The 16,514-nt window shown below is 48.3% G+C and overlaps 1 protein-coding gene across 3 annotated transcripts; it reads left to right on the top strand.

Annotated features, from left to right (window-relative positions):
• The first annotated feature begins 4,715 nt into the window (after positions 1-4,715).
• On the top strand, positions 4,716-15,269 carry ZDHHC4 (zinc finger DHHC-type palmitoyltransferase 4). Of its 3 annotated transcripts, XM_045576440.1 has the most exons (8): positions 4,719-5,051; positions 5,449-5,706; positions 6,485-6,608; positions 7,287-7,360; positions 8,292-8,470; positions 10,661-10,786; positions 12,473-12,774; positions 14,908-15,269. In XM_045576440.1, exons 3-8 carry the CDS (start codon positions 6,492-6,494, stop codon positions 15,196-15,198), a joined length of 1,089 nt encoding a protein of 362 aa, XP_045432396.1. In that variant the 5' UTR covers positions 4,719-5,051; positions 5,449-5,706; positions 6,485-6,491; the 3' UTR covers positions 15,199-15,269. The 3 variants fall into 3 exon arrangements, with proteins under 3 accessions (XP_045432397.1, XP_045432396.1, XP_036280427.1); XM_045576441.1 differs by lacking the exon at positions 5,449-5,706 and having other exon boundaries at positions 4,716-5,051; XM_036424534.2 differs by lacking the exon at positions 4,719-5,051 and having other exon boundaries at positions 5,058-5,706; positions 12,548-12,774.
• Positions 15,270-16,514: the final 1,245 nt, after the last annotated feature.

The following is a 16,514-nucleotide window of genomic DNA, read 5'->3' as shown; positions in this document are numbered from 1 at the left end:
AATTCTTATTGATTTTTTCAGAGAGGAAGGGAGAGGGATAGAGAGTTAGAAACATCGATGAGAAACATCGATCAGCTGCCTCCTGCACACCCCCTACTGGGGATGTGCCCGCAACCAAGGTACATAGGCAGTTAGGGCTTTAGCAGTGTGTTTTTGCCTAGTGTCAAGGTTCAGGCTTGGTATTTGAAGAACAAGAGGGGGAAAATTAAATGCCAGAAAACATACGAGTTTGTGGAGCAGGAAATGAGAATGGTGGTTTCCAACCTGACTTTGAAGTTTGATAAACTATGCAGTATGCAAAGGATACCACATTGTTAGGATATAAACACTCATGAAGCCCAGCAGATAAAAATATGTAAATAGTACTGCAAACAAGAAAATGATAATCAACTCAAGTGAAAATGACTAAATGATAGAATTCACAATAGAGGAAAGACAACTGGCCAATAAACACATAGAATGTTCAACATCACTCAGAATCGGCCCGTTGTAATTAAGACAGCCCAGCACAGTAATTAAGAACACTGATTGAGCCGAAACTGGTTTGGCTCAGTGGATAGAGCGTTGGTCTGTGCACTGAAAGGTCCCAGGTTCTATTCCGGTCAGGGGCATGCACATTGGTTGTGAGCACATCCCCGGTAGGGGGTGTGCAAGAGGCAGCTGGTCGATGTTCCTCTCTCACTGACGTTTCTAGCTCTCTATCCCTCTTCCTTCCTCTCTGTGGAAAATCAATAAAATATATTTTAAAAAAAGAAAAAACATGGCCGGCACCGGTTTGGCTCAGTGGATAGAGCGTTGGCCTGCGGACTGAAAGGTCCCGGGTTCAATTCCGATCAAGGGCATGTATCTTGGTTGCGGGCACATCCCCAGTGGGGGGTGTGCAGGAGGCAGCTGGTCGATGATTCTCTCTCATTGACGTTTCTAACTCTCTATCCCTCTCTCTTCCTCTCTGTGAAAAATCAAGAAAATATATATTAAAAAAAAAAGAAAAAGAAAAAACATAAAGAACACTGATTCTTGAGCCCAAGAATCTGAGTCTAAGTTTGAATTGTGGCTCGAAGGCTTTCTATCTCTAAGACTCTAGGAAAATTATTTAACTTCTCATATCTCCATGTTCTCATTTATAAAAGTGGCATAGCATTATTTATCTCACAGAATTAGTATAAGGATTTAACAGTAAACATTTAAACATTTTAAAGTGCTTAGAATAGTAACAAACACAGAAAGTGTTATAAGTGTCCGTCGAGTAAATAAAATTTAAAAAGCCATCTTACCCATCAGAACGGTAAATACTAAAGGAACTGATCGATTACATGTTGGCAAGGATTTGGAAAAACAGGCTCTGACAGACATTTGTAGTTGAAAATCAATTTAGTAATTTTTTATTAAAATTAAAAATGCCTACATGTTCTTTTGGCACAGAAATTCTACCTAGAAAAATATATCTACTTGTCGCCGGAACCGGTTTGGCTCAGTGGATACAGCGTCGGTCTGCGGACTGAAGGGTCCCAGGTTCGATTCCGGTCAGGGGCATGTACATTGGTTGCGGGCACATCCCCAGTGGGAGGTGTGCAGGGGGCAGCTGGTCGATGTTTCTCTCTCATCGACGTTTCTATCTCTCTATCCCTCTCCCTTCCAATCTGTGGAAAATCAATAAAATCAATAATATATATATATATTTATATATATACACACACACACACACTTGTGTGTCATGAAGCTCCATTCCACTGCAGCGTGGTTTGGAAGAGGAAAGAACTGAATTGAACCTAAATGTGTAGCAATAGATGGTTGTATTAGAGGTTGCAAACTGACAGCCATTGGGCCAAATTTTGTTTTGCTTAGCCTCGAGTGTTTTCCAAATTTGAATTAGTTTGCTCGGCCAGTGTGGCTCAGTGGTTGAGCACCAATCTATGAACCAGGCGGTCACAGGTTCTATTCCAAGGCAGCAGATCCATGATTCTCTCTCATCATTGATGTTTCTATCTCTCTCTCCTTCTCTCTTCTTCTCTGAAATCAATAACAATATATTAAATACATATTAAGTATTTTTTTAATTAGTTGCCAACATTAAAAAATTAGATTTATTTAAAAATTGGTATTAAAAAAAAACTCTTACAGCACTGGATTTCAAGTTAACAATCCTTTGGTCAGTGTAAAGAACTATTTCTGCTTCAAACAAAACACACCTGCTCCACTTCATCACTCTACTGATTTGTTACCTTCAGGCATTGGAGTTTGGGATTCTGGCAGGTGAGTCCTGGATCAGAGAAGTAATGAAATGCACCTAGTGATGTAAATACAATGCGGTAAATATACACTGAGGCCGAAACTGGTTTGGCTCAGTGGATAGAGCGCTGGTCTGTGGACTGAAAGGTCCCAGGTTCCATTCCAGACAAGGGCATGTACCTCGGTTGCGGTACATCCCTGGTAAGGGGTGTGCAGAAGGCAGCTGGTCTATGTTTCTCATCAATGTTTCTAGCTCTCTGTCCCCCTCCCTTCCTCTCTGTAAAAAATCAATAAAATATATTTAAAAATATATATATACTGAGTGGTCAGAGTATTATGGCCACCCCATCAGTACTTTGTTGGGCCACCTTTTGCCTTCAATACTGCAGCGATTCTTCTTCGCATTGACGCTACGAGATGCTGAAAGGTGATGCGAGGAATCTGATACCATGCCTGATGGATAGCACCATCCAGTTCTGTGAGATCTGATGGTTGTGGAACCAGCTGCCTGACGGCTCTTTTAACTTCGTCCCACAAATGCTCCATTGGATTGCGATCTGGTGATTGTGGGGCCACCTAAGCAAAGTCTCCCTCATGTTCTGGAAACCACTCCTGCACAGTACGAGCCCCATGGCCTGGCACACTGTCTTGTTGGGAGAAGCCATCTCCATTGAGATACGCCATCAACATGACAGGATGAACTTCATCAGCAACAATACTTAGGTATGTTGTGCTATTCAGATGTTGTTCCACACGAATTAAAGGGCCCCGATCATGCCAGGAAAACATGCCCCAAACCATAACACTGCCCCCTCCAGCTTGAAGGGTTGTACTCATGCATGTGGGGGGCATGCTTTCATGCTGTTTCCGATAAATTCTCACTGCCATCTGCATGATGCAACTGGAAACGTGATTCATTGGACCACAGGACTTTTTCCCCATATTGTCCAACCCTTGTGTTTCTGTGCGAATTGGAAACATCTTCTCTTGGTAACTGCAGACAGCAAAGGTGTTCAAACAGGCCTTTGGATTCCATATCCCGTATGATGCAGTGTACGGCTAATTTGCCTACAAACGTCAGGTGGTCATAATAACTTGGCCATTCAGTATATATGTAGTGGTGTGGAAAGACCACCAAGACATATTGTTGAGTGGAAAACACGCCAGATGGAGAACTCTTATTTATGTGATGCAATTGCTGTAAACATCAAGTAAACATGTATCAGGGGTGTTTCTGTTTTACCATGTTCCTAGTGTCTAGAATTGTGCCTGGCATACACTGGGAACCCAGTACATTCTTGCTGAATAAATACGTACGTATAATCGTGTAAGGACGTTGTCGGGGGGTACACACTAAATACCAGTAATTAATTCCGTCGAGGGACTGGAATTTGGGAGAGGTGGTGGTCAAGGGGTGATTGCTGTTTTTTGTTTTGCATAGTTTGAATCTTTTACAAACATAAGTTTCATTACTTCCATAACCTAAAAAAAACTAAAGAAAGGCAGGCCAGCACAATATAACATAGTGATCAAAACAAGATTTTAATTAGTCTCAATGGAAACCATCCAGAAACAAATGAATGGGGACAAAAATAGAATTCTGTAGTTATGGACAAAAAAAGCTAACTTAAATACTTAACCTCCAACTCAGAATTAACCAGTGGACTGATGCAGACCACTCTGGATGTTATTGAAGCTCCATCCACACCCGTCCTCCCTGGGGGCGCATTCTGCCTCCCACCCCCAGCCCCCAATTCCGTGCCTGTGAGCTCCTGAAGGCCCTGCACACAGCGTACCAGCTTGCTAAGATTCTAAAAAAGAAAAGACAGTTTTCCTTTTGGGGTAGGCAGCAAAGCCCGGCAGGAAACCAGCTGAAGGCCAGTGTTTGGAGATCAGACGCTCCCCCTCAAAGGGAGGCCGGCCTGGCTCCGCGGGACAGCGCGCCCGAGGTGCCAGGAATAGCCGATGCCGGCGGTTCGGAGCCAGAGGGCACCCTGCAGGGGACGGCTCCGGCGCTTTGTTTGGAAGCAGCCTTTTCACCGCTCACCGCCGGACCCGCTCTCATTGACTGCGTTTCTCCCGCCCACGGGCTTGTCGTCAGGCGCCGGCCCCTGCTCCAAGGGCAGGACGTTCCGAGCTGCTCCGAACAGCGGGAGCGAAGACCCCCACGGCGGGGCTGGCGGAGCGCTGGGCAACGGGCCGGCCGAGGCGCAGCGCTGCTCGGCCCTGCGCAGGCGCGGGGAGGCGGGCCGTGCTGCTCGGCTCTGCGCAGGCGCGGGGAGGCGGTGCTGCTCGGCTCTGCGCAGGCGCGGGGAGGCGGGGGGGGGGGGATTGCTGCTCGGCTCTGCGCAGGCGCGGGGAGCGCTGCTCGGCTCTGCGCAGGCGCGGGGAGCGCTGCTCGGCCCTGCGCAGGCGCGGGGAGGCGGGGGGGGGGGGGTGCTGCTCGGCCCTGCGCAGGCGCGGGGGGTGCTGCTCGGCCTTGCGCAGGCGCGGGGAGGCTGACTCGGCCCCTCCGCCACCCCGGCCGCGCCAGCCCCAGGGCGGCCTTTCTGGACGATCTGTAGCAAATGCGCTCGGAAGTTCGACCTTCCAGCCTTCGGCCTCCATCACGGTCCGAAGGCGCTTACGAGCGCAACAACGGGCGCCCTGTATGAGGCGGAACGCAACCCGCAAACTCCTCCCCGCCGCAGCCCCCCGCACTTCCGCCGGAAGTCGGTCCGTCCGCCAGCGTCGCGCGCTGACGTCACGGCCGCGACGGCGTTCTGGGGGCGCGCCCCGGAGGCGCGGGCGGGGTGCCGCGGGCGGTTGGGTCGCCCTGGGAGGTAAGGCGCCCTCGGCTGGGCGCTGGGCTGCCCCGCTGACTCAGGGCGCCCGTGTGTCTGTGTGGCCGCCCTTCCCGCCCTGCCCCTCGCTGTGCGGGAGGACGCGGCGCCCTTCACCCCCGCCCGGGGCCCGGCACCCACATCGTTCCCCTCTGCACCCCGGCTCCCCGGGATCAGGGGCAAGCTTCCGCGAGGCCCACCGGCCGCGACCCTAGGATAGAGGGTGGCTTCGGGGAGGACCTTCGGGCGGGTCCCCAACGTGAGCGCCTCAGGGACAGGCATCCGAGGCTCGCAGCGTAATTCTTCCCAATTAGCTTCTCCTCCGGAAGCCTAATGACCAACCCCCCGTGCACCCTGCGGAGCCCCGACTGCCCCGACGTCACATTCTGTCCCACAGCGCGTGCCTCCTCCGCGCCCCTGTGCCGGGGTGTCTCGGGCGGGTGTGAACTGACCGGTCCGCAGCCAGGTCCGGCCTCCGGGCGGAAGCTGCCTCGCGCAGCCCGGGGGTCTCCGGTGGTTCCGGGCGCATGCCTCTGCGCAGGAGGAAATGCGGTGGGAAAGCTCTGTGAGTGTTGGGAGGAGGAAAGCCAGAGCTGCCCGCCGGAAATCATCCTCCAGACAAGAACTATGTAGGCTGGAGACCCCGAGCCACCCGGTGAGAACGGCTGCTCCTTGTTCCCGGTTCATGAGTAGCTTCTAGTTGGTTATCTCCATTGGGAGTCTGGCCCGGCTCACACTTGCTAAGGCCCGGTAAACACCCCAGTTACTCACACAGCCTGCCCTTCCTGCCTCCTGCGGCCTGGCCCTGGGCCCCTGCCCGCCTCCGGGGATGCTCAGTCCAGTGGCATCACCAGATCCTGTTGGCTCCGCTCTGTGTTCACATCTGTGTGACTGTTTGTGTTTAAGGAAGTAACAGATGGTTTGTTGCTGGGGGGGGGGGGGGGGGGGAGTGTGCATGTTTGCATATTCTTTCCCACTGCATTTTGGAATCTGCAGATGGGAGATGCCCCAAAGCGGGCTGCGGTGGTTGGGTTAAGGCATTTGGGAAGGAGAGCGAGCACCCACGCCTGTGTGCTTTAAGGGCTGGTGACTTGTGTGTGTGTGTTTTTTTTTAAATATATTTTATTGATTTTGTACAAAGAGGAAGGGAGAGAGAGAGTTAGAAACATCGATGAGAGAGAGTCATGGATCAGCTGCCTCTTGCACACCCCCTACTGGGGATATGCCCACAACCAAGGTACATGCCCTTGACCGGAATCGAACCCGGGACCCTTCAGTCTCCAAGCCCGATGCTCTATCCATTGAGCCAAACTGGTCTCTGCGGGGGCTGGTGACTTTTGTTTTGGGAGCCGAGTAGGGAGTTGATGACTGAGAATAGGAGCCACACGGAATGAACCCCTCAGTGTCGCCACCCTCTTTCTGTTCCTCTGCAGCCCCAGGATGGACTTCCTGGTTCTCTTCTCATATTACTTGGCTTTGCTGCTGATTGGTGGTGTTGTGCTCTGCATCTGCTTGCAAACCCGCTACCTGAATGGCCTGGCCCGAGGGGGCGCACAGGTAACTGACACATCAGTCTACAAAGTTCACCGTTTCCTGGCGGGATGGAGGAGAGATGCCATTTTTATTCATGTGTCCCCTTGTTCTTTCATTTATGGCACAGTCGTCCTTTCTGGGGTTCCCCCCTCCTGATTGTTAAAAGTAATCCTGCATTGATGCCTTGAGAAGGTAGCGTTCTTAAGGGTGCCTGTTTTTCTCTGGATCTGATGCCTGTCGTTGGGCATGGGTTTGAGCAGTGTCTGCCCGGAGGGGCCTGAGGGTGAAACGGGGGTGGAGGGCAGAAGGCTGAGCATTGGGCTGCCCACACTCCTTCAGGGATCAGAGAGAGCAGTCAGGTGAGCAGCCCTGCGGAAGGGGTGCCCTGGAGGTGGATTTGGAAGGGAGGGTTGAACTCAGGCAGGGAAGAAGGGGCATTCCCATCAGCAGTACCTGCACAGCCACCCTTTGCTTGAAGACCCTGACATGGTGCCTTCTTTGTGGTGAGGGTGGAAATGGCGGAGCTGGCTTCAAGGAAGGCCAGCTGGGGAAGCCATCCTCTTTATTCTCTCTTAGAGCTCTTCTCTGCCTAGGTGCGGAAGCACAGTATCGCCAGTATTGGCAGCTGAGCGGGCGGCATCTGATTGGGTGTTGGGGGAGAATGAAAAATGAAACTGACTGTTTCTCTTTTCTTTGTTTTAGATATTTTCCTTTATAACTCCTGAACGGCTTCAGAGAGTCGTGCTGAGATCGCTTCATTACCTCTTTCACACCCGGTATTCTTTTGTTCTGCTTATTGTGGCGGTTGTGAGGCTTCCAGCTACAGAAAAGCTGCTGGGAAGGTCCAGAGTCCTGGCTTCGGAGCCTCTCCTCACAGATAATCTGCCTGTCCCCTCCGGGTTTGCCATGTGCACTTTTTAAAATATATATATATATATATATATATATATATATATGTATGTATATATATGTATATATATATATTTTTTTTAATTGATTTTTTACAGAGAGGAAGGGAGAGAGATAGAGAGTTAGAAACATCGATGAGAGAGAGTCATCGGTCAGCTGCCTCCTGCACACCCCCTACTGGGGATGTGCCCGCAACTAAGGTACATGCCCTTCACTGGAATCGAACCTGGGACCTTTCAGTCAGCATGTCGATTTTCTGTCCACTGAGCCAAACTAGTTTCGGCCATGTGCACTTTTAAATGGAAGTATTTAAAGGGTGGGAACAGCTGAAACCGGTTTGGCTCAGTGGATAGAGCATCATCTAGCAGACTGAAGGGTCCCGGATTCCGGTCAAGGGCCTGTACCTTGGTTTCGGGCCCATCCCCAGTGGGGTGTGTGCAGGAGGCAGCTGATCGATGTTTCTAACTCTCTATCCCTCTCCCTTCCTCTCTGTAAAAATTCAATAAAATATATTTTTTTAAAAACAAAAAACGTCGGAAGATATTGATATGCATTTCTATAAAAAGAAACATATTCCAATACTGAGATCTCAATTCCCAAGATAGACGATTATGATGATAGACAACATTTGAGTGCTGACCACGTGCTAGGCCCTGTGCCAGCTGTGTCACACCGTTTCTTAGGTGGTTCTCACAGCACCTCAAGCCCAAAGGAAGCAGCTGGCCCGGGGCTGTCCGCAGTGAGTGCTGTGTGATCCCCACGGAGGCCCCGGGACAAGCCTGTGCCGCTTCCTTTCAGAAACAATGCCTTCCTCGTCCTGCACGTCGTCTTACAAGGAATGGTTTACACGGAGTACACCTGGGAGATCCTGGGCTACTGTCAGGAGCTGGACTTCTCCCTGTGCTACCTTCTGCTGCCCCACCTGCTGCTGGCCGTGAACCTGGTGTTCTTCACCCTGAGCTGTCTCACCGACCCTGGTGAGTGGGGGCTCTTGGTATAGACAGCTCAGCTGTCGGCCTCACTAATAGTGCTGCCAACTATTAGCATTCCCTGGAAGGCCTTGAAAGGTTTGATATTTAGTGTCTTCATGATCTTTGCATGTTTTTGTGTGTGTTTTTATTGATTTCAGAGAGGAAGGAATAGGGAGAGAGAGGCAGAAACATTAGTGATGAGAGAGAATCACGGATCAGCTGCCTCCTGCACGTCCCCCCACTGGGGATCGAGACCACAACCTGTGCCCTTGACGGGAATTGAACCCAGGATCCTTCAGTCCGCAGGCCGACGCTCTATCCACTGAGCCAAACCGGCCAGGACATGATCTTTCAGTTTTGAGAGTTTTCTAATTTTTTTTTAAATATATATTTTATTGATATTTTTACAGAGAGGAAGGGAGAGAGATAGAGAGCTAGAAACGTCGATGAGAGAGAAACATTGACCAGCTGCCTCTTGCACACCCCCTACCGGGGATGTGCCCGCAACCAAGGTACATGCCCTGGACCGGAATCGAACCCGTGACCTTTCAGTCCGCAGACCGGCGCTCTACCACTGAGCCAAACCGGTTTCGGCAAGAGTTTTCTAATTTTATTTTTTCCTTTTTTGACCTTGGTTTATTTAGAACAGTTAAACATTTTCCATATGAATTCTTTAGTTTAAATTTTTGATACTTCCACTTATTACATAGAGAGATTATGGTCTGTAGGATACTTTCTTTTGAAAATGCTATTGATATTTGCATTATGCCTGGGCATGTGGTTTTTGTAAATGGTCTGTGTGTGCTTAAAAAAGAATTTGTTCTTGGATACAGAGAACTATATAAGTACATTATATCACATTTGTTGATTATGTTCAAATCTTTTACATTCACACTATGTTTTTTGTTCTATTAATGAGAGGTATGTTATCTCATTCTGATAGTAGATTTGACAGACTTTTTCTTGTAAGTTTTTTTTTTTTTTTAATATATATTTTATTGATTTTGTACAGAGAGGAAGGGAGAGAGACAGAGAGTTAGAAACATCGATGAGAGAGAGTCATCGATCAGCTGCCTCTTGCACACCCCCTACTGGGGATATGCCCACAACCAAGGTACATGCCCTTGACTGGAATCGAACCCGGGACCCCTTCAGTCCCCAAGCCGACGCTCTATTGAGCCAAACCGGTCTCGGCTTTTTCTTGTAAGTTTTTGTTTAATATGTTTGGAGACTGGTGTGTGTGCATGTGTGTGTGACTATTAGCTACTGGTGTATTCTTATTAGATACATTCACGTTTAGAATTAGTATTACCACTTCCTTGAATTTCTTTTCAAAATATAATGAACTTCTGTCACTGCTAATTGTTTTCAAGACTCTTTTGTTTGATATTAATGTTACTATACTATCTGTCTTTTGGTTGATATTTACTCCCTTCCCATTTCTTTACTTTATACCTTTCCTGTCCTTGAAGCATTAAATGTCCATCAGCTGATGAAGAGATAAAAGGTGGTATGCCTATTTAATGACTTCAGCAATAAGAGGAAGGAAGTACTTGCATCTACTATAGCATGGGGGAACCTTGAAAATATGTTAGGGAAAGAAGTCATATACAGCCGAAACCGGTGTGGCTCAGTGGATAGAGCGTCAGCTTGGGGACTGGGAGGTCCCAGGTTCGATTCCTGTCAAGGGCATGTACCTTGATTGCAGGCACATCCCCAGTAGGGGTTGTGCAAGAGGCAGCTGATCTATGATTCTCTCTCATCGATGTTTCTAACTCTATCCCTCTCCCTTCCTCTCTGTGAAAAATCAATAAAATATATTAAAAAAAAAAAAGTCATATACAAAAGACCACATATTGCCTGATTCTGTATACAAGTATCCAGAAAAGGCAGATCCGTGGAGACAGATGTGTAGGTTAGTGGTTGCCTGAAGCTAGGGGAGGAGAGAGAAATGGGGCGAAGGGATTTCTTTTTGGAGGTGATGTAAATGTTCTGAAATTGTGATTGCACAACTCGGAATTTTGAATTGTACATTTTTAAATGGGTGATTTGGGGTTTTTAATTTCTCAGTAAAGCTATTAAAATTATAAATGAGTTGTTTATTAAATACGGCAGTTTTCATTGTGCTCTGTCAGATCAGGCTTTGTGACTATCCAGTCCTGCTTGAAACTGACATCTATCCTTAACGTTTTCCAGGCACCATCACAAAAGCAAATGAAGCATTGCTTCTTCAGGTTTATGAGTTCGATGAAGTGATGTTCCCAGAGAAAAGGTGGTGCTCTACTTGTGATCTAAGGAAGCCAGCGCGATCCAAGCACTGCAGTAAGTGGCTCAGGCTGCGTCTGTAAGGGAATGTTACAGACCTGGGGGACGCCATTTGACTCCCAGAATGGGGCAGCCCTGCTGGCAGGGGCCCCATAGTGGTTTCTTTCAGATGCCTGCGGGAGGTCTTGTATTCTTCTCTAATGAGTGGGCCGCCCTCAGTCCTGGGCACACAGCTTTCCTGTGCCCCGTGGACCGGCAGGCTGCCCGAGAGGTGTCTGCAGGGTACTGTGCTTAACCAGGAAGTTTTACTAAAGCCCAAGACAAAGGAGACTATATGCATTCTTGTGGCTTCTTTGCAATGCTCACTTCTGGCTGGGCCCAGATAATCGTGTCTGTTCCTGGTGCTTGGCTGGATTTAGATAATGAAACCTGGCGCCTGATCTGAAGGTCAGGCTGACCACATACCTGCCTCTGGCAATATGTGTTTCCGGGACGTGGCTCTGCCTGGATTCAGCTGACAATAAGGAAAGAAATGCCGTGTGCCTTCCCAGGCGCTCTCTACAGGATAGGGGTGTCGAACTCAATCAGAGAAGGGGCCAAAATCTAAAATCCAGCCTAAATCGCAGGCCGAATGGTTTACTGAACAGTCATAAACTGTCATTGTGATGGAAACGCAGCGGAGTGCAGTGATGACAGCGCAGTGCGGGCCACATTGCAAGGCCTGGCGGGACGGATTTGGCCCGCGGGCCTTGTGTTTGACACATGTGCTACAGGAGATCACGGTTCAATTTCCTATCGGGGTGCAAGCCTAGGTGTGGGCTTGATCCCCAGTGGGGGGCCTTCAGGAGGCAGCCAATCAATGATTCTCTCTCATCATTGATGTTTGTTTCTCTCTCCCTCTCCCTTCCTCTCTGAAATCAATTCAGAAATATATATATATTTTAAAATTATTCATGGGATAATTTATATTCTTTTTCATACTAAGTCTTTGAATCTGATGTGTATTTTATGTTTACAGCACCTCTCATCCAGACCCTAAATTTTCATTGAAAATACTGGATCTGGCCAGGACCGGTTTAGCTCACTGGATAGAGCTTCGGCCCGCGGACTGAAACGTCCCGGGTTCGATTCCGGTCAAGGGCATGTACCTTGGTTGCGGGCACATCCCCAGTGGGGGGGTGCAAGAAGCAGCTGGTCGATGTTTCTCTCTCATCGACGTTTCTAATTGTCTGTCCCTCTCAATTCCTCTCTGTGTAAAATCAATAAAATATATTAAAAATAAAAAAAAAGAAAATACTGGATCTGTATTTAGATTTCATACAACTTACAGTTGGAATAGCAGATTCACTTACCCAAGCTATTCACAACATTTTTATAAGTTTTTTGGTAATTGAATCAGTACCAAAAAGTCATTTCCTTTAATATCCACATCTACATTAATATGTTTTACCTTTGTCAGAAGAATTGATTTGGCTTTAAAGCAAAGGCATTAGTTTTGAAACTAAGTTTAGTAAATTCACTAACTCTTGCGTCATCTCAGTATTCAGATTGAACTCAAAAGGGTTATTTCACAAATTGGAAAATATCTGTACATTTATTAATATCAACAAAGTATTTTTTCAAGTGTTTCTCGTAGCCACATATCTAGTTCCCAGTACCCACCTGTGGCTGGGCGAGTGCCTGCTGTATTGGACACTGCAGTCCTAACAGCTGGGTGACAGCAGCTGCCTGCCATCCCCCCAGCTCAGACCGCCGTTTGTAGCTACGTCAGCGGGGGTGCGTGGTGCCATTGTCTCATCGGACCGCCGGTGTCTGCAGGTGTGTGTAACCGGTGTGTGCACCGCTTCGACCATCACTGTGTGTGGGTGAACAACTGCATCGGGGCCTGGAACGCCAGGTATTTCCTCCTCTACCTCCTGACGTTGACGGCGTCAGCTGCCGCCATGGCCGTCGTGACCACCGTGTTTCTGGTCCGGTTGGTGGTAATGTCCGACTTGGACCTGTACGTCGATGACCAGGATGTTGACACCATCTTTCTTATTCAGGTAATCGGTTATTCTGGTTATTTTGTTGTGGGCTGTATATTTCTGACTTCAGTTTCAAATTGGGAAAGGGACATTTTGTTTTCCCAGTAAAAACATGAAGCCATTCCTTTTAAAAGAAATATAATATAATCTTTGAAAATTGGTAAATAATTCACATGCCGTAAAATTTACTCTTTCAAAATATACGATCCAGTGATGTTCGTATGTGCAGGGTTGTGTAACCATCAATCCTGATTTCAGAATATTGCATCACGACAAAGTATTTCCTCAGCCATTCCATTCTCCCCCAGCCATGGCCCCGCTAATCCACTTCCTGCTCCTATAGATGTACCTTTCTGGCCATTTGCTATCAATGGAATCACACAATATGTGGCCTTTCAGATCGGCTTCTTTCACGGAGCATAACTTTTTCAAGGTTCATCCATGCTATAGCATGAATCAGTACTTCATTTCTTTTTTTTTAAAATATATATTTTATTGATTTTTTTACAGAGAGGAAGAGAGAGGGACAGAGAGTTAGAAACATCGATGAGAGAGAATCATCGATCAGCTGCCTTCTGCACACCTCCTCCTGGGGATGTGCCTGCAACCAAGGTACATGCTCTTGACCGGAATCGAACCCGGGACTTTTCAGTTTGCAGGCTGACGCTCTATCCACTGAGCCAAACTGGTTTCAGCAGTGCTTCATTTCTTGTTATGGCAAAGATCCCATTGTGTGGGATTGCCACACTTTGTTCCATTCTTCATTTGATGGACATTGGGGCATTGTCACTTTTTGGATATTTTTGAATAATGCTGCTATGAGCATTTGTGCACAAGTTTTTGGGTGGACGTAGGTTTTTATTGCTCTTGAGCTGGATAGCTGAGAGTGGGCTTGCTGGGTCATAGGGAAACTCAACATCTGAGGGACTGCCAGCTGGTTCCCGGAGCACGGCCAGCACACAGTGTTCCTGCTTCTCCATGTCCTTGCCAACAACTAATATATATTTTTTTAATATATATTTTATTGATTTTTTACAAAGAGGAGGGAAGAGAGATAAAAACATCGATGAGAGAGAGTCATCGATCAGCTGCCTCTTGCACCTCCCTACTGGGGATGAGCCCGCAACCAAGGTACATGCCCTTGACCGGAATCGAACCTGGGACCTTTCAGTCTGGAGGCCGATGCTCTATCCACTGAGCCAAACTGGTTTCGGCCACCTAGTATTTCTTATAGTCGTCCCAGGACTGAGGGTGGCGGTAATTTCTATAGATATGCTAGAAAATCATTACATTTTGCACTGCTGTTGTGCACCTTAAAGATACGTCCATTATATGTTAAAGCTGGGTGGGGAAGGGGAAAAAATTTAAAACATCTTGGAAAAAAGAAATGAAAACATACCCCTCTCCTCCCAACACTTTCACTCCCCAGAGGCACCTCCTTTGTCGCTTGGTGGGTATATTTCAGGCCTTTTTCCTCCGTCTGTTCATGTGGCCATACATGTCCATAGAGTCGTGTTTGCACAGTCAGGACCCATGGTGATCCTTGCGTCTTGTCTTTCTCACTGGGCAGTACATTACCAACATCTCTTCCAAATCATTACACGGACGTTGGCCATCTGGTCGGCTCCTGATTGTGCCATGGTGTGACTGTCCCGGAGTCTTCCTCTGCCTCATGGATGCACATTCCATATATTCAGTGCCCTGTACAGTGAGCACCTTGCACAGTATCTCTGGCTGTTCCATTTTGAGAGAGAGAGAGAGAGAGAGAGAGGGAGGGAGGGAGGGAGGGAGGGAGGGAAGGAGGGGCCTTCTGTCCATCTGGATTTCATTGTGATGCATGAGCTCAGAGTTACATCATTTCTTTGTGTTTTTATAAGAAGGTAAGAGGCATAGCACCATCTCCTGAGTATCTTTCCCTTTCCTCCAGCGCACACCCTTGGTTTATCCCATGCTGAGCTCCTGCATATACCGGTGTCTCCCGGGCTTTGGTCAGTGCTGTGATGGTTCTGACTTGTGTTGAGTGGGTAGATGTGCACGGAGGGGGTGAGCTGGAGGCGGCTCTGACAGTCTCTGGGTGAGACCAGGGCTGGCGGGCGGGCGGGCTGGCCCTGCTGTGTCAGCCCGGCCTCACGTGCGCTGCTCTTTGCCCAGCGCCTGTTCCTGACCTTCCCGCGGATCGTCTTCCTGCTGGGCTTCGTCTTGGTGCTGAGCTTCCTCCTGGGCGGCTTCCTGTGCTTCGCACTGTTCCTGGCTGCCACCAACCAGACCACGAACGAGTGGTGCCGAGGGGACGGGGCCTGGTGCCGGCACTGCCCCCCGGCGGCCGGGGCCCGGTCAGCAGAGCCCCGTGCCTACCGGAACATCCACTCCCATGGGCTTTGGAGCAACCTCAGAGAGATCTTCCTACCCTCTACTGCACATGGTGACAGAAAGAAGAAATGAGGATGGAAGAGTGTTACTGCCTTTTAAATATAGTTAATTTTAAATATAGTTCATTTATTTATGCATATGGATACTTTCTAAGCATCTTTTTTTTTTTTTTCTGTTCTGTGTTTATATCAATAAATTGCCTTTCCGTGGTTAAGGAAGGGGAGAGAAAGGTAGGGCTTACTGAGTGCCTCCTGGAAACCCGCCTTGGTCACCCTCTGCTCACTCAGCCTGTGGGAACAGAGCTTCTGGAGTCCTAGTGACCTCTCAGGTGCCCAGACCTTGGTCTCCCACTAGACGTGGCTCCTGAACAGGAGGGGCCCTGGGGCTGTGTCCCGCGGTGTGCAGGAGGGTCTCAGTAGCTTGGAGTTGTGCCTGGCTCTGCCTTCTTCATGTCCTCATCTCTCCCAGGCGCAGTGGTCGGCAAACTCATTAGTCAACAGAGCCAAATATCAACAGCACAACGAATGAAATTTCTTTTGAAAGCCAAATTTTTTATTTTTTATTTTTTTAAAGATATTTTTATTGAATTTTTTTTACAGAGAGGAAAGGAGAGGGATAGTTAGAAACATCGATGAGAGAGGAACATTGATCAGCTGTCTCCTGCAAAACCCCCCACTGAGGGTGTGCCTGCAACCAAGCTACATGCCCTTGACCAGAATCGAACCTGGGACCTTTCAGTCTGCAGGCTGATGCTCTATCCACTGAGCCAAACCTGTTTCAGCAGAAAGCCAAATTTTTTAAACTTAAACTTCTTCTAATGCCATGTCTTCAAAATAGACCCTCCCAGGCTTTGGTATTTTGTGGAAGAGCCACACTCCAGGGGACCAAGAGCCGTATGTGGCTCTCGAGCCACAGTTTGCCAACCACTTTCCGGGTGCAAGGTTTGACTTCTTTTCTCCATTTCCTTAACTACACCTGCACCTCCACCCTGGCCTGCTGAGCTTGTGGCCTCCTGTCAACCCTCCACTGACCTCTTGTGGCCATACCAAGTATTTTGAGTCCTTTTTTTTAAAAAAAATTGTTTTTGATAGGTTTTAGGAAGGGGGAGAGAGATGGACAGACAGAAACATCAATTTGCTGTTCCGCTTATTTAAGCATTCGTTGATTGCTTCTAGTATGTGCCTTGCCCCGAGATCAAACCAGAAACCCTGAATTATTGGGATGATCTAACCAGTGTCTGCCCTGTTTTTTAGTTCCTAACTAAGCACAAGTAATTCAGTGCAGAGATGAGTGCTGAAAAAGACTCCTAGGAAGTGCTGAGGGTTTGGATGGGAGAGCCGTTGGGAGCAGAGGACCGAGGTTCCCCCCAGGCCGCTCGGAAGGGGTTG

This window comes from Pipistrellus kuhlii, unplaced genomic scaffold, assembly GCF_014108245.1.
Source record: "Pipistrellus kuhlii isolate mPipKuh1 unplaced genomic scaffold, mPipKuh1.p scaffold_m20_p_8, whole genome shotgun sequence".
Classification (NCBI taxonomy): Eukaryota; Metazoa; Chordata; class Mammalia; order Chiroptera; family Vespertilionidae; genus Pipistrellus; species Pipistrellus kuhlii.
Note: the sequence above shows the minus strand (reverse complement) of the source record. Positions and strands in the feature narration are given on the sequence as shown.

Coding starts and splice junctions, on each gene's coding strand:
- ZDHHC4 (XM_045576441.1), top strand. CDS start 6,492: ATGGACTTCCTGGTTCTCTTCTCATATTACTTGGCTTTGCTGCTGATT. Junction 8,471..10,660: donor GAGCTGTCTCACCGACCCTG/GTGAGTGGGGGC, acceptor AACGTTTTCCAG/GCACCATCACAAAAGCAAAT. Junction 10,787..12,472: donor AGCGCGATCCAAGCACTGCA/GTAAGTGGCTCA, acceptor CCATCCCCCCAG/CTCAGACCGCCGTTTGTAGC.